Raw genomic sequence first — 25,629 nt, forward strand, 5'->3', positions numbered from 1 at the left:
GCCCGCGGAGTTGAGGCACCACCGCCGCTCCGCGTCTCATCATCAGACGGGTAGGCCCGACACGGTCTCGGCCCCAGGCCCGCCTACCCCCCTCATCCTGGAGGGTGGTTCTCTTTTCTTTTGCTTTGGGAATATGTGTTGTCGGCGCCGTCTGTGAAGTAAAATTGTATAAGTGTTGCCGTGTGCTCGTGTAGTCGGTATTAGATCTGCATTGTCGCATTTGCTTTTTGTCTTCTTCTTTTCCATGTGCTTTTGGTGGAATTGTATATGTGTGCTTCCCGTGTGCCGCGAAATAAATGTGCTTATTATTGAACTGTTTTCCCGCTTCGCTTCGTCATTTCTTTCATTGAATCCCCATCTTGCTTCACGTAAAGGGTTGGTCATGGGCTAAGACGCCCGATAATTAATCGAACCGTCGAGGCCGACGAATAACACCGCTCGGTTATCCCGATAGTACGGAACGGGTCGCTAAAGTGGCCCGTGTCCAAAGTCGACCTGCGGCGAGGTGCGATCGCCCGGTCTACCCTCCGTGTGGGTACTTAGGTAGGTCGAATTTGGCGAGCAACCCTATCCCACGCGGGGGCCGATTGGCTCGATCGCGGTGAGACCGAAAGGTCCACCCGTGACTGGTTCCCGGCGTTAGTCCGAGAGGGTCACGACTGGATTGTCCGTCCGGTGGGCGACGTGCCGCGATTCGAGTTACGTGGCCGTTCGCACGCCGGCGGGCGCGAATCCGCGACAATATATATATATATATATATATATATATATATATATATATATATATATATGTATTTTATATATATATATATATATATGTATTTTATATATATATATATATATATATATATATATATATATATATATTGTTACTAATTCACGCCCACCGGCGTGCGATCGACTGCGTTTCCCTAATAGCCGCATCGCCCACCGAATGGGCAATTCAGTCGTGACCTTCCGGAACAACGCCGGGACCATGTCACAGGTGGGTCTTCTACCCCACCACGGCCTAGCCAATTATCTACCCGCGCAAAATAGGGTCAATCGCTGAATATCGATATACCTAAGTACCTGCGCGGGTAGCCAACCGGGAGACCGTACCTCGACGCAGGTCGGCTTGGACACGAACCGATCAAGCGGTCCGTTCCGTTCTTCAGTGATGACCGAGTGGGTATTATCACCCGACCTCGCCGGATCCGATTCTATTTAACGGGTATTTAAAACCCAACTAATATTCCGAGATGCAATATGGCGTTCCAATGGGGGAAAAGACACGATGAACGGTTTACATTTAGACCAGCACATTTATTATTTTCACACATGCACATATACAGCCATGCAATCAATGCAGGTATTCAAGAACACGTATACGGGCAAACAATCATGCACGGGACGGGGACAAAGACACGAGCAAGGTGAAAGCACTACGACCGTCTATCAGCAATTATCTAGTCAATTAACAGTTTTTACTTACAGGACACTGCGCCACCAACATTCATTCAAAAGAAAGGAAAAGGCCACCCTCAATGACGAGGGCGCCAGACAGGGTCCGTAGACCTTTATGGCATGGAGCCTGGTTGACCGAACGGACCCCATGAGACCGTTGTAGGTTACCTGCACCCTCGTGGTGTGATGGTGGGCGAGCTCTCTCCGGCGCTCTCCCGGGTGCGCAGCCTGCGCGGCAGAGCTGCAAAGCGGCGCCTCCCATCCGCGTCCCTCGTGCCACGCCCGGACTCCCCACAGACTGCGAGCTCCAACGACTCGACCCGAACCACCAAACCCAAGACTCTCCGAAGACCAAGATGAAACCACCACGAAGAAGACACCAACAACAACACCTTACTTGGCGTCCTGCGCGCCCTTATATTCCTCAGTTCCAATGCCTCGCTCCACCCCACTTCCAGCTCCTGCGGGAAGCTTCCAGAAAAGGGGCGTGCCCTCTCGCCCCCCTCCCCGCGCGCCTCACGGGGGCCGAATCATTCTTGGCACAGATCCAGGGAGATTCATTCTCTCAAAATAAGGCCCCTCCTGCACATGGCCTTTGACCCGCATCGCCCTTCCCCCACACCAAAGCGCGGGGAAAACGGGCAGGAAAATCCGCGCACCATCGGAACTCCTCTGGTTTCCTTCGCTTCGTAGAGACGGTTTACATGAGCGGAGAGGGTTGTGATGTGGTTTGTGGAGAAGGGGATCAACAGTTGGCGTAGCGGGGAAGGTGGTTCGGTGGTTGGCGTAATTGTTGTTGTGTGGGAGCGATGTTTGTGGTGGCGGTGGAGGCCGCCGTGAAGCGGTTGTCGAGAGCGACGTTGGTGGTGGTGATTTGGTTGTGATTGGTGGTGGAAGCGATCGTGGTTGTGGTGATGGTGGCGTGGTTGGCGTTGTGGTTATGGGAGCGATGTTGGTTGTTGTAATGGTGGTTGAGATGTGGTTGGTCCAAAATAACGATAGGAAAAGAAAAACACTATCTCAAAGGATCACAGCCCTGTTACACGAATAAATCCCATTAAACAACGGTGGGGAAATCTAACTGAACACAGATTTATCGATCTAACTGAACTGAGGACCTTTGTGGTGTCCTGCGAATTTCCACAGCCGTAACAATATATATATATATATATATATATATATATATATATATATATATATATATATATATATATATATATATATATATATATATATATATATTTCATACCATTAGGCATTATCATTCTACAAGCATCAGCATCGCACTGAACACAATAAACCCGCCTGACGGTGACACGTACACATGAGTGTAATCAATCTTGCATTGTTCACACCAAAGGTCTTACAGTTCTGGTTCTGGGGTCCTTCATGGCCAGATGACGTCTTCTGTTCTGACAAACTGTTGGAAAGCTGAGCATGTCTGTTCGAGCATCGTCTTGTTTGACAGTTTTTATGAAATGTTGGTTGTGTTTAAGTAACGCACTTGTGCATCCAGTTGCATGCCTTCGTGTGTTTTGTGCTGGATTTCACCTTGTACAGGGGTTGTGTACTCTTCTGGGCCTCATTCAGATCAGTTGCAATTTCCTCACTATTTTCATGTTCATTCTTCTGCTTCTTGCTCCCCTCCCCCCTGTCGGTTCGGTGATTCGCCTTTTTCTCCTCCATTGCCTCTCTTCCATGAGCCTCAATTATGTCGGAAAAAGGGGGGTGGGGGGGGGGAGAACATTTAATGTCCAGAAAAAGATTTTTGTTTTTGTAAATAAGTTGATTGTTCACCATAATGATAAGACTTTTAAGTGAATCATCTTTGCCTTGCCATTACAAGGTGTTTTGAAAAGGTTTGAGGTACTAGAACCAACAGCCATCTTTCCATTTTTCAACTGTCCCTTGACTTTGATGCACTTGCTCTGACCATTTGTTCTTCAAGCCATTGAAACTGATAAAACACAGTTTTCAGATTGCTCCTTTGATCAGCGAACGCATGGGCATTGAGGTGGAGCTTCAAATATAAAAACAGAATTGGCACTAGGAGCCAGGTCTGGGCTCAGTATCAATGGCAGTCAATATAACATTGGCTTTGTGCACAGCTGTGTTGTCATGAAGGAGCTGCACACCTTTCCTCGGCATTTCTCCTTCCTAGCCTGCTGCAACTTTTTCCACAATGCTGGAGTAATATTCCTCTGATTTGACTCTGTGACCCACAAAAATACAATCAGAAGGATTCCCTTCCCATCCCAGGAAAATCGAGGCAAAGATCTTGTCAGCTGAAGGTTGGATGAGAATGGTTATGAAGGTTATGCTACCTCAAAGCAAGGAGATAAAATGTCAAGGTATTGCATGTGCTAATATGATTATCCCACATCATTTATGGTATGGTGCATGCGTTGAATGTACAAGCAATTGTCAATGCTGTCGGCTGCAATATATGAACATCGATGCAACACGTCCCGACATGTTACATAAAAGCATGATACACTTCACCAAGGTGGAAAGGGAATCAAAGTGCATCCATCCATTGTGTGCAGTTTGTTCATGTAAGTAGAGATGGGTATTGCCAACATTTCTTTGTATTGCAGTGTACTGTGATTTTACAGTCAGAATTCATGATTGAAAGTGTTGTTTGAACTTGTTACATCTCTTTTTCCAGTAATTTCAGGTGTGACAATAAATGATAAACACAAGTCTGTTGAAATTATTTTTACGTTTTAGTCTTAATCTTGCAAGGGGGCTGTCAGAATGGCTGAGTGGTACGCACACTCTAAACCATCCAGCCTGGATTTGAATCTTGACCCAGCTATAAACTGTTGATCTGGTCTGTTGTTTCACAAGCAGAGGGATTGATCAATGTTTGTGCCGTCCCTCGGATGGATGTTAAACTCGGAATTATGTCTGGCTGCATTACTTGGTGGACATTAAAGATCCCACGGTGTCCTTCGCAAAGAGGAGGTGGGCTTTTGCTGGCACCATGAACTCATTCCAAATTCCTGCCCAAACCTTAATTGAACACCAGATTTGGCTATCCAGTTCATTCAAGACTTGGGCCAAAACATCCCCTGACAGTCACAAGAATCTGGGAATAATTGTGGCCGTTAAAGCAAGACGTCTTCAACTTGCAACAAGTGAAAACACAACTGAAGCAGAATTTTTTTTATCAAATTGTTGTAGGTGTACACGCGTGATACAAATATAACATGCAAGGAAATCTTGAAGGGGAAACCTGTAATGAAGGAAGTTTAAGATAAATATTCAGAAATTAGTTAAAAAGTAGAGTGGAAAATGTATTGTAATGTGACTGTGCCTTGGTGGACTTTGGCCACGTTGGGTGTGTTGCCCCAAGATAAACTAAGCGGCCTAATTTAAAAAATTTGAATGTCAATGGTGGGAAGCTTGTCTTAGCTCCTAAAATGTAACGGCTTTGGCAACAGTGAGGCCTTCCTGCCAAGCCAGAGCAAGATGGCATGCTCAAACTTTCTAAACAATATGATGACAATAGAAGCACATTTGTACATAACTGCCATGATCCTTATACAAGCAGGTCGAGGAGTGGAAGGAAGGAAAATAAATCAAAATTTCTGGGGAAGGATAAAACAAGAGGGGAATAGAGCACATCTCTGGTAGTGGTGCAGAGGTAGCATCGGCAGTCATGGTTTACACAGCAGTCTGTGCTCTTGCACTCAGAGCAGATGGAAAGGAACAAGTCACCGCTTGTGTTTTGGCATAGCTCTCCAAGTACGATTAGGACTCAACACATTACGGGTCTTGACAAATTATCGGTGGTCAGAATCCCAAACCACTCCCGACTGCACTTCAGTTCAGACTCTTACACTCCCCAGCTCTCTCTGAGAGCACGATGCTTCATGATTTGCCTCATTTCTTCAAACCGAGCTGAAATACACCTCACCCAGGTGACGTTTCCTCCATGGATTTTCGCACTCTACATATGCCCATTCACAAAGTACTACACATGTGGCAGTATGTACATTACCACTGTCTGCAATTTCTCCAAAATTAAAATAATGGGTTTGAAGGTGATAAAAACAATAACAAAATGTTGTCAATTAAACTTGATATTAAAATAAATGTCCTGTTTTCAATCTGTCATTGAAAATTTACTCAAATATGGTATGATTTTTTGTGCTTGAAAATGAACCTATTTTAATTTTAATTTACATAATCATATTGTTACGGTTCTCGGAACCGTATGCATTCAACGCACAGTTGTCCCGAGTCAGTTATTCCATTAATATACGTGTAGATAGATCCCTTCCTTGTGTAGTGGGAAGACACGGGGGTGCGTTGCGATGGGCTTTAGTTAGGTTATTAAATCATTTTTCCCTTTTATTTTATCCCCACTCCATTTCATCTCGGAGGCAAAATCCACGACAACTCACGGTACCCTCTGTAGTCTGGGATCCAAGGTCCAAAAAGGGCCTTAAAAATGAAGTTACCTGTCACGGAAAGATATACTTTGCAGGCCACTTTTTTTTGCAAGTTCAGACCCTTAGGGAACAGAATCCAGAGGCCTGCTCTGCCCGAGGAATTGCAAAATTGGAAAAAAATTGCATTTTTTACCACTACTACCCTCAAATCGAAACTCGCCTCGTGAAAAAATGAAAAATGCAGAATGATAAAGTTAGGGTAATTTTAATGGAAATAGTACTAAACTTGGCACATTAATAGAACATAACATCCTGAAAATTGCCACTATACTTTTGACATAAAATTTCCAAGATGGCTGCCCTTTTTTTCAAGATGGCCACCATTTTTTTCCAAGATAGGACTATGTTTGACCATGGATATCAATCTTACATTATACGTTGAGCATTATTCAAATTGTTTCATTGCTTTGTGTTTGTTATAAAACCATTGCATGGTTTACACGATTAGGGAGTGCAATACAATGTATTGGGGCTTGTTTCTAGTGTCAAATCTGTTATCCTCCCAATGTTGACCCGAACGATTTAGCACATATATTAAAAAGGTATTGCGAAGTTTTGAGTTTCTCATACGTCTGTCACCCTCAGGTAAATAATTTCGACATATACATAAATACGGCCCTTATCTTCTAAAATACTTATTTTTTTCTCAATAAAAATACCCATAGTTAAAAGAAAATTCATAGAATATTTGACATGTCAAATGATTCAATTATTTTATTTTATTTAAAAATCATGTACACAACTAATATCAGGCTGGATATTTAAGATAACATTTTCATTGTCTTGTTTAAATAAAGTAATAAAAATATTACAAAATGCATTTTGAAACAATGAATACTCCCTCTCTTCCAAATTGACATACCAGCAGACGACAACATTGAAGCAGATCTCCACAGCAAAAGGTACGTATGTTGCTATAGTATGCATGAAACCGCATTGGAATGTTGCATAATATATGTGCAAGTGACCATGTTATCAATTAAACAAAACATACCCATAATAGTAGGGTGGCTAAGGCAGTGGTATGTGCATTTTGTGTTAAAAGCATGAACCTTGGCACACTTACACATTGACCCATACCTTAAAAATTAGATATAGAACCCACTTGCCACAGACCAATTAGAGGCCTGGTTACATGTAAAAGTTTTAAGCGGAATAGCATTTATACATTAAATAATAAGATTAATTAATTTAATATAAAATACCTCTGCCTAAAATATTATGTCAGCTAATTAACTATTCTGAATGCAATATTTAAATAATGCCAAAAACATTAGGATTTTTGGTTACCATGGCAACAGAATTACAAGCATTTTAATGGTCTACTTACCATCCTTATACAAATATAACCCTCCCATTATATTTCCTAAGATGCATATTAATAACATATGTGAAAATGAAATTTTTGTTTTAATCCATTTGATGATGCTACTAATAATTATTTGTTGACATGCAAGTAGCACAGGAAGTGCACCTGCTCCGGTGGTAAATAACCAGAAGGTCATCACTGTAGCCACCTTGAAATGACTGTTTGGCGATCAATTTTCAGAAGAAGGTGAGTCATGCTACATTCATATCGCAGATTATATACTTCTGCACTTATAATGATAAAAAATACAATCAAAACATGTAAAGAAACCATATAATGGCAAATGAAACCTATCATCAATTTGGAAATCCCCACACTCAAACTTTTGACCAATGTACTACTTTCTACAAGACATGTTATATATATGTTTATATATATATATATATATATATATATATATATATATATATATATATATATATATATATATATATATATATTTGTATATATATATATATATATATATATATATATATATATATATATATATATATATATATATATATATATATATATATATATATATATATATATATATATATATATATATATATATATATATATATATATATATATATATATATATATATATATATATTTATATTTATATATATATATATATATATATATTTATATATATATATATATTTATTTATATTTATATATATATATATATATATATATATATATATTTATATATTTATATATATATATTTTTATATATATTTATATATATATTTATATATATATATCCGGAAAGGATATAGAAAGGATATAGGAAAGGATAAAGCTCGACCGATCCGGAAAGGTAGTAGGTAGTTGGTAGAGTGATCCAGTTCGGGCAAGGCGTACCGAGGGCGTGGTTCCCCGGTAGTCGAAACCACATGGTTAATTAGGTAACTTGATTCTAGACAGGCGGACCCTACGCCACGCGGTTGAGGTATTGGCGTCCACGGTCGGTTAAGCAACCCACGCGTCACGGAATTATCCGTGAGCGACAGTCTACAATTCCGGGGAGTCTGGTGGGAATCAACGTAGTTTCCCCCACCTCGTGGTCGTCTCTCCACCAGACCCTGGCCCACAACAATATCTTGCCTCTGTATTGAAAGATGATCAACCTGTCTAGTAAAGATGTTCAAAATAGGTTGACCTTTCAATTTAAACTTTCATCATAATTCAGTATAAAAGAATTGCCTATCATTTAAGTCAATCTTGTTTGCTCAGGGATTTTTAATGAAAGGATTACATATAAGGCACCAGCAAGCTGGACAGGGAATATTTCAGCTCAACTGGAATGTTGGTCTCAGGAAATGTCCAGATGCATTCACCAAGGTCTGATTGCTTCAACGTGGTATATATTTCCCCAGTCTGTTAGAAGTGGACTGACTTTTAACATGCTACATGCTATAGAAATCCATCAAGATACCCAAAGGGTTACAGTCTTGATGTCATTCTGTTCCGGGAGAGAACCTACATATCTGGGTTTGACATATTGTTACGAATTTGGAAGCTTACTGCACACAACAGCCAGAGTACTTATAGCTCAGTTATATCGGTAAGTGTGTGTTTCAAGTTAGAATCCATCCCCTGTGTCTAACGGGAATTTTGTACGTGCGCTGTGGGTTATTTTATAGATAGGAATTTTTACATTTTACATCAACAACGACAATGACAACCCTCTGCTCGCGAAATTGTCAGCGCTCTTCGTGTGCTCGCCGGCATGCGGGCGTGTCTGGAATTCCATGCCCCAGGCGGTGTGCGTTTCGGTGTGGATTTCGCACCGTATATGGTCACAAAGCGTTTCGCTTTAGCTGCGCACCAAATAAGGGTATGCGTCGTTTTCCGCCCAATGGGCGACGAGCAGACCAGAGTCGGGGTGGTCCTTGGCAAGAAGGTGGAGCCACGCCACGCCGTCCACCCAATGGGAGCAGGGAGCAGGCCACGGGAGCGGACGGGCCCCAAATGAAAAGCGACAAAGGCGATTGAATTGCGTCCAGTCTGCTCGAGTGCGCATCTCCGTCCGGGTCTGCGGCTGACTGCATCGCGCGGATACGAGGCGTCTCGTCTGGCGCATTGCTGCGGGTGGTCGACCATCTCAAATCGGGAGATCATCTCGTGTCGCCTGCCTGTGAGCCGGAGGAGCGTGCCAACACCCGACGCTACCCTCCGTACCTGGTGCTTGGAGCGGCCTCGTGTTGCGGGTTCGAGTACCATAACCCCAAGATCGTCGAGAACCACACGAGGTGGACAGGTCCAAGCTAGCTTCTCTTCCCTCAGCCCATCTTCCCTCTGAGCTGATGGGGCAATAAAGACCTTGAGGTCCATCTCTTTCTGGGCATTTGTGTGTGCGTGTGTGTCTCCTTGGGCCCCGTCTATAAGTAACAACTGTCAGTGCTTTCTTTGCTCATTGTACATTGCATTTCTTATAGTGGTGATAACTCTGCTCTTTGTGTGCTTCCCCTCCCTGATTATTGTAAAATAAATTCCCCTTTTGTTGAATGTCCCAGCTCCTCCTTGTCCTTTCTGCCATTGGTTTGCCACGGTGCGTATTGGGGATTAGGAAGGCTGTTGCTGCCGTAATTGTGCATTTGGACCGACGGACCTCGGTAACCATCCGCTCGGGTTACGCACGGTTCGAGCACGGTAACGGCTCGTTCCGCTCGAGGCCTGCCGAGGGTGTGGTTCCCCAGTAGTTGGACTGCGTGGGTATTTAGGTATAATGAAATTGGCAATTAACCCTACCCCACGCCGTCGAAGTATTGGCGACCACGGTCCTTTAAGTCAATGGTTCTCAACCAGGGGGTCGCGGGAAAGTTGTCAAAACAAATAAACAAACAAATATATAATAAAGAAATTCATAAATATTTTTTGAAAATGATTTTGTCAATTAAATCTCCCATACCAATGTTATAATGTATTCATTATGAAACAGATTTGAGCAGCAAGTGAAGTGTGTGTGTGTGTGTGTGTGTGTGTGTGTGTGTGTGTGTGTGTGTGTGTGTGTGTGTGTGTGTGTGTGTGTGTGTGTGTGTGTGTGTGTGTGTGTGTGTGTGTGTTTGTGTTTGTGTGTGTGTGTGCGCGTGCGTGCGTGCTGAAAGCAATGTTAGCGCAAGCTAACTACTGCAAGGTGGCTGAATATGGATAGGTGGCTTGTCAAAAAACGTGTCAGCTCAAGATGTGGACCAAGACGACACATGTGAAGGTGGGCCAACTGTTACTAGTTCAACTGAAAAACGTAAGGCGCCGGTGGCAGATTTGGCCTCCAACAAGTGTCGGAAATATCAGACTGACTTTCTGCAGTACGGATTCACATGCCTAGCCAAAAATGAAGTGGAACATCCACAGTGTGTTCTGTGTTCAGAAGTGCTTGCTCACGAAAGCTTGAAACCAGTGAAATTGAAGAGACATTTATAAACCAAACACCCATCCTACATTGACAAACCATTAGATTTTTTTCGTCGAAAGGAGTGAGAACTACAGAGCCAAAAGACGACTGTACGTGAGCATTCTACAATCCCTGTCAAAGCCCTGTTGGCTTCATATGAAGTGGCATACCTGGTTGCTCAATCCAAAAAGCCCCATACTATTGCAGAGAGCCTGATCCGCCCAGCAGCGATTGCAATGACCAGAGCTATGCATGGTGAAAAAATAGCTAGCACACTTGAGACTATTCCACTGTCTCATGACACAATGGCGAGGCGCATTGGTGAAATGGCCAACGACATGAAAGAGCAGCTCATTGAACGAGTGAAGAAAAGTGGAAGATTTTCCCTCCAAATTGACGAAACAACGGATGTTTCCAGTGATGCACAGTTGCTTGTTTTTGCAAGATACAGCTACGAGGGGAAAATGTACGAGGATATGTTGTTTTTCTCGACACTTGAAGGAACTTGCACTGGTCGTGACATTTTTAACAAACTGGACAGTAAAATGCGCGAGGAGGGGCTAAGTTGGGAAAATTGCATCTCTGTGTGTACAGATGGAGCTGGCGCCATGCAGGGGACAAGAAGGGGAGTGAAAGCTAAAGTTTTGGAAGTGGTGCCGCATGTCAAATTTACTCATTGCATTATTCACAGAGAGGCCCTCGCCATCAAGAACCTCGAGCCACAACTCCGCAATGTTCTCCAAACAACAATTAAAGTGGTGAACTTCAACAAATCTCGTCCGATGAATACCAGACTGTTTTCCACACTGCCAGGAAATGGGATCGGAACACGAATCTCTACTATTTCACACGGGGGTCAGATGGCTATCACGGGGGAAAGTTTTAACCAGACTGGTTGAACTGCGTGAGGAGGTTCGCATTTTCCTCTCAGATTGCGGCTCCCCCCTCGCTGACCACCTGACCAACCCCACATGGGTTACTGGCCTTGCATATCTGGCAGGCATATTTGATAAACTGAACAGTCTAAACTTGTCTCTCCAAGGCCCAAACATCAATGTCCTCACGCTTTCTGACAAGGTTACAGTGTTTTCTAAGAAGCTTGAGCGGTGGGCAGCGCGAATTGAAGAAGACAGTGTGGAAATGTTCCCTGAGCTTGAGGACTTCATGGACAAATTTGACATAAGCATCCAAACAATAAAAGGACTTATTGCTACTCACCTCAGAAGCCTGCTTGGCCACTTCAATAGGTACTTCCCAAAAGACAACACCCCAGAGAGAAACGACTGGATACGCCAGCCTTTCATCACCTCATCTGCCCGACACCTGTCATCGGAGCTTGAGGATGTGCTCTTGGACCTCTCCTCTGACCGCACATTAAAGACCGCTTTTGCCTCATCCACACCGGAGGAATTCTGGCTGTCAGTGGCCGCAGAATACCCAGGACTATCAAAAGCTGCAATTGATGTACTTATTCCATTTGGATCTACATACCTTTGTGAGAAGACCTTTTCCTCACTGACATTTATCAAGAACAAATACAGATCACGGCTCATTAGAGTTGACGATGATCTTCGTGTTGTAGTCTCCAGATTAAAACCAAGAATACAGCTGCTTTGTTCAAAGAAACAGGCCCAGCCATCCCACTAAAATGAGTAAGTGAATACTATCTGACAATACAAGCCTGTGCCTTTACAGATGTAACTGTTAAAAAAAAGAATTATTGTGAGTCAGTATTATCTAAATTATTGTTCAATTATTGTGTCAGTATTATCTGAATTATTGTGTTCAATTATTTTGAGTCTATTATATGAATTATTGTGAGTCAGTATTATCTGAATTATTGTGTTCAATCTGAAAAAAAATGAAACTGAAACCCCATTGAGAATCGTTGTTATAAAGGGGAAAATGCAAAATGAGATGAATGATAATCGGCTACAAGCCTACAACAGGCATAACTGTTATAAGAACTGTGAATGAACTGAGAATAATAAGCCTGTAGGGACACTGAAAGTTGTTTTGCAGGCCCAGCTATATGAGAATGAATGATAGCCTATTGCCATCAGCTTGTAAAGCAGTCCTGTTGCCTCCTTCACAATGAGTTGTGCTGTCGGATCTTGAATACAATTTAAAACTGTACTTAAAGCCAAATTGATTTAGTTTTTGTTTTGTTTTTTGTATATTTTTGGTCAGTAATGCAAGGTTTGTGTACGTCTGGTCGCTGTCATGTGTGATAGTAACCTCTGTCTGCAGCAGAGGGTCGCCCAATCTTCCAGTCTGTGTCCCGTGCATAAATAGGCTGCATACCGCTCTTTGCAATTACAGAAGCCTTTTTTACGAATGTGGCTGGCTGTTTTTACTGGGTTATACATCAGAGTGTAGATAATTAATTTGTGATGCCAGTTTAGTTTAGTTCTGTTTAGTTTTAACAGCTGGCAGTACCTCGGCGTTGACCAATGTGCTCCAGGCACTGTGGATTTTTTTATGCGCTCCGTGACGTCACTGCAGTGTGTTTCAAGTGTGAGTCAGGAGGGGGGTCACGAACCCCAACTTTAATTTTTGGGGGGGTCGCGGCTCCAAAAAGTTGAGAACCACTGCTTTAAGTGACCTGTCGGCTCCGGAATTATCCTGGGAGACGACTTATAAATTCCGGGTGTTCGGTGGAGCCGACTACTGCTCCATCTCGCGGTCGTGCTCGCCACCGAGACTCGGCCCCACAACAAATGGTGTCAGGAGCCGGTTTTGAACCCCTCCGCCTCCGTAGAGAAATTCACGGGATTCGGATCAGGGGGTAGGGAGCAAACCCTCCCCCCTCCCGTTCCCCAAAATTGTGAGCGAGTGAAATTTATTTCCCGGAACACAACATGGCTAACCAAGATGAGCTGAAGCAGGTGGGTATAGATGTAGTGTTAAAGGAATCTATGGCCCAGGACGAAACCACCGTGCAGGACACTCCCATGCAAGAAGACCTGCCCCCGCAACCAAACTCAGAGGTAGTAATGGGTGCAGGGGCGGCGTATGACGACCCCCCCCTTTCCGTCAAAGTCCCCCCCCCCCCCGATTTCGGCTGGTTCCACACACCATGATGGCGGATCGGCTGCGCCGAGTTCATATGACATGGGCCAGTTGATGGCAATGCTGGCAGAAATGAATGCGAATGCGCGAGCCATGGATGCCAAAATTGACGCGAACGCGCACGATATGCAGGCACTGAGGGGTGATATGCAAACGCAGCGAGGGGAAATGCAGAGCATAGGGTTGGCCCTGCAGGCGGGCATAAAAGGCATAATGGTGCTTGCACGTGGCGGAGCGACCGAACCGACCAGAGGGAGTGCAAATTGTGTCCGGCTCGCGATGGAGACGGGTGAGGTCAGGATGACGAGCGATGCCATCATAATTGATGGGGAGACCGAAATGTGTTGGGTGAGACACGAGGGGACGACGGAAGAACCAAAGGAGGTCACGGAGACGGAGAAATTATCAGAGACAGAAACGCAGGAATTAAAAGAAATAGAAGAGACATGGGAATTAGAAGGAGAGGAGAAACTACAGGAAATTGACGAGCACACACAGGTAGAGATAGGGAGGGACAATGGGGGTGAGCTGGTAGAATGTATCGGCACCCGGTGCAAGCATCAGGATAGCCTCCTTCAGGAACAGAGGGAGATGGTAGGCTCCCTCGAAGCGGACTGCGACCCGGTAGGTCTGGTCGGGCCGAATGAGGTTGTGCGGGTAAGTGATGCAAAGGGTCCATGCAGAGTTTGGGGGGAGTAGAGGCTTCGGGATCCCTTGTGCGGACTCCCATTCCCGAGGTGATTGTCCCGGAGTGTGTGGTAAAGTGTATGAGTGTGTCAAAAGGTGTGCAGAATGCGAGTGTCATGGCGTGTGTGAGTGCATGCGAAGAATTGGTACATGGACCGATCCAGACGGGTATAGCAAGCCGAATGGGCTGCTAGTAAGTATTTTGGGAACCGCGCCGGTTTCACGGGACGTCGAGTAAGGGGCCCATTTCGCATTTAGCGAGTGGCCCTCACGCGCGCGTCTTCGTGGCAGGAATCCGGCATGGAAACGCTCCGCGTGGGATTCAACAAGGCCTCATGGATGGCTAAAATGGAGGCGAGTGTTGTTTGAATTCGGCAAACGGGGGTCCCCATGCGAGCGCGTGTGCGAGGCATCACGTGCTGCGCGCCGCGTGTTCCGTTCGTGGAACGCGCGTGTGCGAGGCATCACGTGCTGCGCGCCGCGTCTTTCGTTCGTGGAACGCGCGGAGCGAGCCCCCGAGACGACACGCTCAGGCGGGCCTGCACGGCAAGCCGTGCAGGTTCCATGGGCGAGTGACGTCACCGGGGATTTCCCAGCGTGAGTTGCGGGTGAGCTGCACACGTTGGCTTGTGTGGGGAATCCCTCAAAGGCGAGCGCTTGACAGGGTGATAACAAAGCCTCGATTATCGCCTGATGAAAGGGTCAAACGAGTGAGTCGTAAACCACCGCCTTGGTGGTGCAAGAAAAAAAAAATGCTCGCTCCAAGTACACGGCCCGGCAGGGATGTGGTGGACATCCTGTTTGGGCATAGGAGCAAGAGTTAGCGGGATGGGTTTAGCTTAGATAGACCGGCCTCATGGGGGCATGAGCCGTTCTCCATGGGGCCCTTGGACTAGTTTGTGGGAAAGTTGATTTAGATTTCAAATGGATTTGGGAGACATGGACAGACATGGAATGTGTAGTGGGGACGTAGCTTAGCAGTTGAGTTAAATGGAATGTGCATTAAGATAAGGGATGACGAGGGGCAAGAGCTAGTTAGTGGGGACGTAGTTGTTAGAGCGTGATGTGAGAAATGAAAAAAAAAAGGAAATGTGTACAATGAGTGAGTGTGGGACAGCGGGCCCGAGTGAGTGAGTAGAGTGAATGTGGAATGCATGGTGCGAATGAATGAGTGGGGGGGAGGAGTGAATCCCACCCAAGTGACCCCAGGGTCAGTGTAATGTTAGTTAAATTTACCAAAAGGAGGTCGTTCTGTGTTGGTGGTGTATGAAGGCACAAAACCCATTTGGAGGGGTGCAGGAGTCCATGGACCGGCTGGGAGTGTGGCTGTTGAAAGGTGAGTATCGAGTAGAGGGCACCCCGGGCACCGGACTAGTCGGCCAGAGTAGGCCAAGGGACCGGGATAGTGTAGTTGGCATGGGCGACCCATCGGAAACGGGACCCAGAGCACCAAAATGCCACGTGGGCATCGGAGGGGGGCAATGCCAGGAAGGGCAACCCCCCACGTTCATAGGGAGCAGGTAGGCTCCGAGACAGCCTCAGGGCCCGGGGGTGCCGTAGTTTGAGATTCGGCAGAGGGGGAATCCCTGCCATGTGAGCCACACTGTGCAGCCACGAAATTGTGCAAAAGCACGAGTGAAAATTTGAGGGCTCGACCCAAATTTATAACGGGACACCAACACCGACGACGGGAATCATGGTTTCTCAAACCAATAGTTTAAAGTGACAGGCGTTTTGAAAAGCCCCAGGGTAGTTTAAAGTTAATAAAGGATAGGGTAGGTAGGAAATGTGGACTCCTTCGTACCATCCATCCCTTCGCTCTCCGTCGGCTGCTGGACCCACCTTGGTAAGATGGCTGAAATCTGTAGGAGGCTATTCTGAGGCTTTGTTGGGCCTCGAGACAGGATGCTAGTCTCTCCCTTAGTCCCCTCCAAAGAAGGAACTTAGGGGTTGGGAGTAGATGGACAGGATTGGTTAGCCGGACAAAGACGATAAAGGGGGTTCGGGAGACGAGATTATGGAGGAAAATAAATATAAAAATAAAATAATAAAATAAAATAAAAAGGGGCTAAATTTTGTTGGTTGATTGTCGCAAATTAAGGGAGTGGGTATGGACAGAGACAGGCAAAGGCGATAGGTTGAGGGGAGACAGTAGGGGAGTGCCGAGCCCATTTTCAGAGCGGCCGGCACCACCGCACTCCCTCTACAAACCTGACGGGACCAGACCAGAGGCCGGCCAGCTTCACATGCCGGCCTGCTTGTGCTGCATTTCCTGGTCTGCATTGCCTCGCCTTGCCATGCCTTGTTTGCCTGCCTCTGCCATGACCCCATGCCTGCTAGCCCTTTTTGCATTGCCCCTGTGTTCACTATCCATCCATGTGCGCCAGGACCATCCAGCAAGCGTTTTGCAAGGACTACCCTGCAGGCAGCCATACACGGAGACTGCATTTGAGCAGCCCGTGCGTTCATTTGTTTTTGCATCCATCCATTCAAAGGAGCCAGGGACTGCATTGAGCAGCCTGGCCACCTCTTCTTGCATAAAGGACATTCAAATGGCCTGTGGGACGGCGCATGGCCTTCCGTGTTAGGGTGAGTTGCCTCCAGCAGCTGGGGGTAGGAAAGAAATAAAAAGAAGGTTCACTGCAACAGTGAACAACAGTGTTCACTCAAGGGGGACCTTTTGAGCAGGCCCTGAGGATGACTGACCTTCAGCTGCTGTGCACTCACCCACACAAACGATTAACATTGCTGTGCCTTTATTCCACCGATGACAGGTCCTGGGCCATGGTTAGTGTAAATATTAGTTAAGATTGTAAATAAGTTTAACCCACCTGTGTTCGTCTTTGCACTGGCAATTTTAGTTAAGTCGTCTGTATGAGTCTGATAGTTAGTTACGCAGCGCACTAGGTTATTTATTTTTGGGACATGTATGCAAATGTCACACTCAGGGATCCGTAGGTAAAATGTATAGGGGAGAACTTGCACATGCTGGTCACGCGCAAATTTGACGACTCGGGAAGAGTCTGTAAAAAGGGGAGGGGTGGTGGTACGAATTTGGAAGCTAACTGCACACAACAGCCAGAGTCCTGATAGCTCAGTTATATCGGTAAGTGTGTGTTTCTAGTTAGAATCCATCCCCTGTGTTGAACGGGAATTTTGTACGTGCGCTGTGGGTTATTTTATAGATAGGATTTTTTTTACATTGTACAACGACAACCCTCTGCTCGCATTGTCAGCGCTCTTCGTGTGCTCGCCGGCATGCGGGCGTGTCTGGAATTCCATGCCCCAAGCGGTGTGCGTTTCAGTGTGGATTTCGTACCGTATATGGTTACAAAGCGTTTCGCTTTGGCTGTGCGCCAAATAAGGGTATGCGTCGTTTTCCACCCAATGGGCAACGAGCAGACCAGAGTTGGGGCGGTCCGTGGCAAGAAGGCGGAGAAGCGACACGCCGTCCACCCAATGGGAGCAGGCCACGGGAGCGGACGGGCCCCAAAAGAAAAGCGACAAAGGCGATTGAATTGCGTCCAGTCTGCTTGAGTGCGCGTCTCCGTCTGGGTCTGCGGCTGACTGCATCACGCAGATCCGAGGCGTCTCGTCTGGCGCATTGCTGCGGGCGGTCGACCATCTCAACTCGGGAGATCATCTCGTTGTCATCTGCCTGCGAGCCGGAGGAGCGTGTCAACGCCTGGCGCTACCCTCCGTACCTGGTGCTTGGAGCATCCTCGTATTGCGGGTTCGAGTCCCATTACCCCAAGATCGTCGAGAACCACATGAGGTGCACAGGTCCAAGCTAGCTTCTCTTCCCTCATCCCGTCTTCCCTCTGAGCTGACGGTGCAATAAAGACCTCGAGGTCCATCTTTCTGGGCATTTTTGTGTGCGTGTGTGTGTCCTTGGGCCCCGTCTATAAGTAACAACTGTGTAAGTGCTTTCTTTGCTCATTGTACATTACATTTCTTATACAGTCATGCGCCGCTTAACGACGTTCCGGGCAACGACGGATCGCATATACGACGGATCTGCCAGCTCTGAAAAAACAAAAAGAAAAAAAAGTAGCTGAAACATTCATATCGCCGAGTGATGTCGCCGCCGATGTAGCGCTGCCAGTCGTATAAAAATAGCACATACAATTATGTACACTGTACAGTACATAATACTTGATAATAAACAACGATGTTACTGGTTTATGTATTTACTATACTGTATTTTTATCGTTATTTTGAAGTGTACTCTTTCTACTTATTAAAAAAAAAAAGTTTACTGTAAAACAGCTTGCTGTCACGCAGCATTGTTCTACTGTACATCTCGTGTTTACCGCATCTCTTGATTGGATCATTTTTCCATGTGCTTAATTTAATCTCGTGTTGTTTTGTTCATCATGGACCTGAAGCGTACAAAATCCACTGCTGATATTGCCAGTAAGAGGCCACATCGAGTGATTGACCTGGAAACAAAATTACAAGTGATTAAGGCCTTCACGTTCACTCACCACTCACTCACTGACCCACCCAGAGCAACTTCCAGTCCTGCAAGCGCCATTCATGGTAAGTGCCCTTACAGGTGTACCATTAAAAATATATTTTTTACTCCTTTTCTATGTTTAGAAACACAAATAATTACAATTGTGTTACAATTGCCTGCAGTATTCAGTAGAGTAACATGCTATACAGGTTTGTAGCCAAGGAGCAATAGGCTATACCATATAACCTAGGTGTCGAGGTTTGTGTAAGTACGATGTTCGAAAACTATGTTCAAAAACGAAAAAAATAAAAATTATGTTCGCACAACGACGACGTCGCTTAATGACGCGTTTCTCAGAACGTAACCCCGTCGTTAAGTGGCGCATGACTGTAGTTGTGATAACTCTGCTCTTTGTGTGCTTCCCCTCCCCGATTATTGTAAAATAAATTCCCCTTTTGTTGAATGTCCCAGCTCGTCCTTGTCCTTTCTGCCATTGGTTTGCCACGGTGCATATTGGGGATTAGGAAGGCCGTTGCTGCCGTAATTGTGCATTTGCACCGACGGACCTCGGTAACCATCCGCTTGGGTTACGCACGGTTCAAGCACGGTAACGGCTCGTTCCGCTCGAGGCCTGTCGAGGGTGTGGTTCCCTGGTAGTTGGACTGCGTGGGTATTTAGGTATATTGAAGTTGGCATTTAACCCTACCCCACGTCGTCGAAGTATTGGCGACCACGGTTCTTTAAGTGACCCGTCGCCTCCGGAGTTATCCGGGGTGACGACCTATAAATTCCGGGTGTTCGGTGGAGCCGACTCTACTACTCCATCTTGCGGTCATGCTCGCCACCGAGACCCGGCCCCACAACAATATATGCTACAATCCTTCAACCAAATCAAGCTGGCGGCTGCACGGAGGCTGAAAATGATCACCTGGGAATATAAACAGTGGCACCAGCATTTGGAAATAAAAAAAGAACTCTGTCTCACGAAACACCATATAAAGAACTCAACATTTCCATGTATCTCAGTGTAGAAGAAATTTCTGAACCATCTGAACAATTAGAACATTTATTCAACAAACAAACACTTTAATATTCCCATAGGAGTTACTGGACATACAAGACTCGTTCCAGATCTCTCAGATACATTGAGAATCCCAAGTTCTTATACACTGTTCAGTGAGACACAGTTCTTCATCGTTTTCAAAGCTGATGTCACAGTTTGTCAGATTGATGTATTTGCAGATGGAAATCATTTTCAGCTTTATGCAGCAATCAGCATTATTTAAGAGGAAATATATATAATATATATTTCAAAACCAGATGTGCAGTTTCCCTCCGAGCTCAGGAATGACGTCAACACTACAATCCTTTGGGCACGAAGATGGATCACATACAATTTTATGGTATGGGAAGGAGAAGGTTCAACTTCCTCAAAGTAAACTTGGGAATATAAAGCAAGCAGGTTTTTTTTTTAATACATCTGGACTTCAACTTGGACAAACATTCTTCGTTGGGTTGTAATGACATTCCTTGATCCAGCTTTCTGGTACCTTACATTTATCATACTATAAAATCTTGAATATATATTTAAATAATAGAAAATGCTGACTTTGACTTAGTGGGAGGCCAATTAAATCTGCTCATGACAGCTTTACTGGTCAGAGTTGATCCTTCCATGCAGAGAAAAGATATGATTATATTAATTAAAATAGATACATGTTTCAAGCACTTAAAATCATATTATATTTGAATATATTTTCTATTTCAGATTTAATACATTTATTGAGTTTTTAATTATCAACATTTTATTATTTGTTTTATCACTCTCAACCCCATTTTAGTGGGGACAGATAACAGCAATTTTTGAGAGGAATCGTGCAAATGATGATACAAGCATCAAATTTGGCACATTTGTTCTCCAGGGGATTCTAATCAAATCTGCCTGATTGGCCATTTGACAATCCAAATTTTGAAAAAAAAACAAAAAACCCCAAAGTCAAGATCACGAATCAATGTTGGATGCTGGCTGAGATTGGTGAATGTTTCAGAAACATCATCAAAGACATTCCAAGTCTGCCATGCAGTTTTCTTCCCTTTACCGCGAAAGGCAGACACGACGTCACATCCAGTGAATGCATGGAAGTATGGGATCCCTCTAGCTTTCTCAGGCCCTATTGCAGAAACTACCTCATGGACTGGAATCCATCGCGCCTTGGCTCCTTGGCCAAAGGCAATCCACATGTTCTCAAGACCTAGTTCCTGTAAGGATGGCAGTACAGATATTGCTATGACTAGTACGTCCGTGTCATTAGCCTTAATGATAATGGACTTTCGTCGTTGCATCCCTGGCATGTACAAATATTCGAGTGTCAGCTTCTTCATGACAACATGGAGACACAGCATCCAGTGACTTCCTTGTGTTGCTAATGGCATCTTCTCCTTTTGTGACAATGACTGTGCTTGTCGTCTGTGCTTCACACATCTTTTCCACAAGGAAGTGAGACAGCTGTCTTGTTGCTGTCATCTCGAAGAAAGCTTCTCCAGTTACTTGGGGTCTTACTGGTTCCTGTCACTCTTCTTCTGATTCCTTGCCCCCTTTTCGACCTTGCCTCGGACTTCAGATTTGACTTCTTGTACACATCAAACACTACCTCCACCCTCTCGTACCTGGCACCATAGGATTCCACCTTTGGGATGATGTCTTCTTTCGCATAGTCATCAAATATCTTTGAAGTGCGTGGAGGTAGGGCATTGATAATGCTGAGCCATCAATGATGACTGCATCTCCCCTTGGTTCTCTGTCTGGGATGTTCACTTGCGCTTCAAGAATTTCAGCCAGCTGTGACTTCAAATTTTTTTTTTTTTTTTTTTCAAATTTTTCAAATGGCCAATCAGGCAGATTTGATCAGAAAGCCCTGCAGAACAGAAATGCCAAATCTGATGCTTGTATCATAATTTGCACGATTTTTCTACTATCTACTACACTATTGAGGAAATGCATCTACATTAGGAATCGGGAGAAAGATTGTCATTTTCTCTAAGATTACCCCATATGCATACATGTATTTGTTTATATTGTTTGTTAAATAAATGATTTAAAATGTACAGGATGACTTCAGAATTTATTCTTCACCACCAATTCCCAAGGGATGGAGGTGGGAAGCAAGGTAGTTGCCATTCTTTTCTCTGCATACTTCAGTATTTACTAGGTAGTACCTTTGTTGGTCAGTCCTGTTTACGTAGCACCACCAGGCCATCATCCACAGCTTCCCAAAGGCCTGGCGGTGAGCCAGCGAGCTCATTACCCCGAAAGATAAATGCTGTCGGGGCCTTCTCATTCTCATCCACTCTCTGAACCTCATCTTTTCCCAAGAGGACCTCACGCAGTGATGTGAGACAGGGTCGACTTTCACAAATAGCAGTGTGACGTAGCTCGTTAAGGGAGAGGCGTATTGAACGACGAACAGGTGTCAAGAACCGCACATGCTTTGCTGAGTCTGAGGGTAGAAACCTGTGGAAAGTGAGGGGAAAGTAGTTTGGTGATTCTTTACTGCAGGTGAGCAAGCTTTTTAAATAAATCTCCAATGCCTATAGAAATTCTACACCCCCCCCCCCTCCTTTCAAATTTTTCACCTTTTGTTGTCTTATAGCCTGGAATTAAATCAGACTTTTTTTCCACCTTTATTTACACATCATAACCCACAACTTCCAAGTGAAAAACAAATTCTACTAATTTCAGAAAATTAATTAAAAATACAAAGTTGGAATATCTTGGTTGGATAAGTATCCACCACCGTGAGTAAATACTTGGTGGAAGCACCTTTGACAGTAATTACAGCTGTGAGTCTGTTGGGATACGTCTCTATCAACTTTGCACACCTTGAATGGGAAATATTTCCCATTCTTCTGTGAAAAACTGTTCAAGCTCAGTCAAGTTGTGTGGGGAGTCTTGATGGACAGCAATCTTCAAGTCATGCCACAGATTTTCGATTGGATTTAGGTTGGGGCTTTGACTGGGACACTCAAGGATATTTGGCTTTTTGTTCCTAAGCCACTCTCGTGTTGCTTTGGCTGTGTGCTTTGGGTCATTGTAATGCTGGAAGATGAATTTCTGTCCTAATTTCAGATTTCTTGCAGAAGGCAGCAGGATTTCCTCTTGGATTTTTCAGTATTCTGCTCCATCCATCCTGATAAGTGCCCTAATCCCCACTGATGAGAAACATCCTCATATCACGATGGTACCACCACCATGCTTCACAGTGGGGATGGTGTTCTTTGGGTGATTGTGCTGTGTTGGGTTTGTGCCAAATGCAACTTTTTGCATTTAGGCCAAAAAGTTCCCTCTTGGTTTCATCAGACCACAAAACTTTTTGCTACATGGCTTCAATGGCTTGCCTCCTACTGTCCAAGCCAGACTTGTGGAGTGCTTGGGATATTGTTGTCACATGCACAGTGACCAGTCTTTGATCAGAGAGGCCACCAAGAGGCCAATGGCAACTTTGAAAGACCTACATGCCTTTATGCCAATCTCCTCCTTGCTTGGTTATATAGTTAGGAAGGATGGCCTTATCTCAGCAGGATGTTGGTGGTACCATATGCTTTCCACTTGTTAATGATTGTCATGACTGTGCTCCAAGGAATATTCAAGGTCTTTGAAATATTTTCAAACCCATCCCCTGATCTGGGCCTTTCCACAACTTTATCCCAGAGGTCTTTTGAAAGCTCCTTGGTTCTCATGCTTGAGTCTGTGCTGTGAAATGCATTACCCAGCAGAGGAAACTTACAGGAACAGTTGAAATAATCAGAATCTTTTTACCTTCGCAAACTTTGTTGCGAAGGTTATGTTTTGATTGCTGTGTATTTATTTATTTATTTGTGAATATGTGTGTTTGTTTGGTTGATATTCACATAACTCCAAAAGTATTGAACTGAATCGCAGCAAATTTGGTGGGATGATTGGTTATTATCCGAGGACCATTTGATTAGATTTTGGGAGCGATCGGGTCAAAGGTCAAGGTCAAGAAAAGGTCAAAATCGTCTTTTTACCATAGCGCAGTCAATTTGCATGCAACTAATGCCAAAATGTTCAGAATTCAATGCCCCATCTTGTGATATGTGACATGACACAATGACGTAATAACCCTTATGAGCAGTTGGGAGTCAAAGGTCAGGGGGTGTCACGACATTGCAAAATGTGCGGTTTTAGTCATAACACGGTCAATTCTTATCCGATTTGCATGAAACCAACACAAAATGTTGACTGTTCTGTTTCCCACACTCTAATACCAATTACAAAATTAAGAGTACAAAGGTCAAGGTCGAGGTCATGAAAAGATCAAAATCGTCATTTTGCCATAGTGCGGTCGATTTTTATCCAATTTGCATGCAACCAATGCCAACATGTTGTGAATTCAATGCCCAGTCTTGTGATATATTATATGACCTTTGTTCGCAGTTTGGGTCAAAGGTCAGGGGGGTCAACGACCTTTATCATAACGCGGTCAATTCTTATACAGTTTGCATGTAAGTAGATTCAAAATGTTTAGAATTCAATTCCCTATCCTGTGATGTGTAATATTTGATTTATGTGACCAGTTGTCAGCAGATTGACTTGACACCGACACCCAAAAAGGTCAGGGAGTTTATACAGAAATTGTACGTGAATCAGTGTCAAACAGCAGGAAATTTAATATTTTTAAGCCATCATAACACATGAGATGGCAGATGTGGTATGGGATTAAATACCCTCACAATCAGCGGTTTCTGGGGGGGGGGGCAAAATGTAGCGTTGGCGAAGGTATGCTCTCTCCTGAGTGCCCGTTCTAGTTTTTTAATTTTTCTTTTTTTTGATTTTGAAGGTGATTTGTTCCGCCTGAGCTAATTTACAGTTTCTATTATGAGAGGGTTGGACACTAAACCAAGATATTCTACTTTTGTATTCTAATTAATTTTCTTAAATTAGTAGAATTTGTTTTTCACTTGGAGGCTGATTTAGGATGTGTAAATAAAGGTGGAAAAAGTCTCATTTAATGCACTTTAATTCCATGCTATAAAGCAACAAAAGGTGAACATTTTGCAAGGGGGTGTAAACTTTCTCTTGGCACTGGATGGCATGACAAAGTGAAGCTTTTCTCCAATTTTATCAACTTTTACAACTGTTAACATTCCAAAAGGTGATCCTACACATCCAGCTAAGTGGAGATTCATTTCCTGTACCCAACAGGTCCTAATTTGCTTGCAGAGGTCAATTTATTTTAAGGGGCCAAGGTTTATGGAAGAGTTGCAACAAAACAACACGTATACCTTTTTTCTTGGCAAAGCCACAAATATATAGATAAAACCTTGCATCAGACTAAAACTAATTAATAAAATACACTCGTGCGGGAGTGACGGTCATCTCTGCGAGAAAATATAAAGCCTCGCTTAAGGTTGGGCAGTTTTTGCAAACTTTGAAGTCACGTGACGCGAAAACGAAAGCGAAATTCGAAAATCCGGCCTGACAAAATTAAGATATTGTCCCATAGATTCATATGCCGCAATCAAATTCAAGATTGCTTGAGAAATGTAGTTGGAGATGGATTTTGAAAATCGTCATTTTCGCATTTTTTGCCAACTTTGAAGTCACGTGACGCGAAAACGAAAATCGAAAATCCGGCCCGACCAAATTTAGATATTGTCCCATAGATTCATATGCCAAATCAAATTCAAGATTACTTGAGAAATGGAGGAGGAGATAGATTTTGAAAAATCG

At 44.3% G+C, this 25,629-nt stretch overlaps 1 protein-coding gene across 3 annotated transcripts in view; it reads right to left on the reverse strand.

Annotated features, from left to right (window-relative positions):
• Positions 1–25,629, reverse strand: part of CKAP2 (cytoskeleton associated protein 2) — a 114,093-nt gene that overhangs the window by 68,909 nt on the left and 19,555 nt on the right. The window contains exons 8-9 of one of the 3 annotated variants that reach the window (XM_085885094.1): positions 22,095–22,389; positions 1,285–3,150 (exon numbers count right to left, since the gene is read on the reverse strand). In XM_085885094.1, the coding sequence (XP_085741220.1) occupies positions 22,104–22,389 (286 nt within the window). In that variant the 3' untranslated portion in view covers positions 1,285–3,150; positions 22,095–22,103. Of the gene's footprint in view, positions 1–1,284; positions 22,390–25,629 lie in introns of those variants that run through there. The other 2 variants (XM_085885095.1, XM_085885093.1) reach the window with 2 other exon arrangements.

This window comes from Eptatretus burgeri, chromosome 6, assembly GCF_056783735.1.
Source record: "Eptatretus burgeri isolate ZD-2024b chromosome 6, Ebu_testis_v1, whole genome shotgun sequence".
NCBI lineage: Eukaryota > Metazoa > Chordata > Myxini > Myxiniformes > Myxinidae > Eptatretus > Eptatretus burgeri.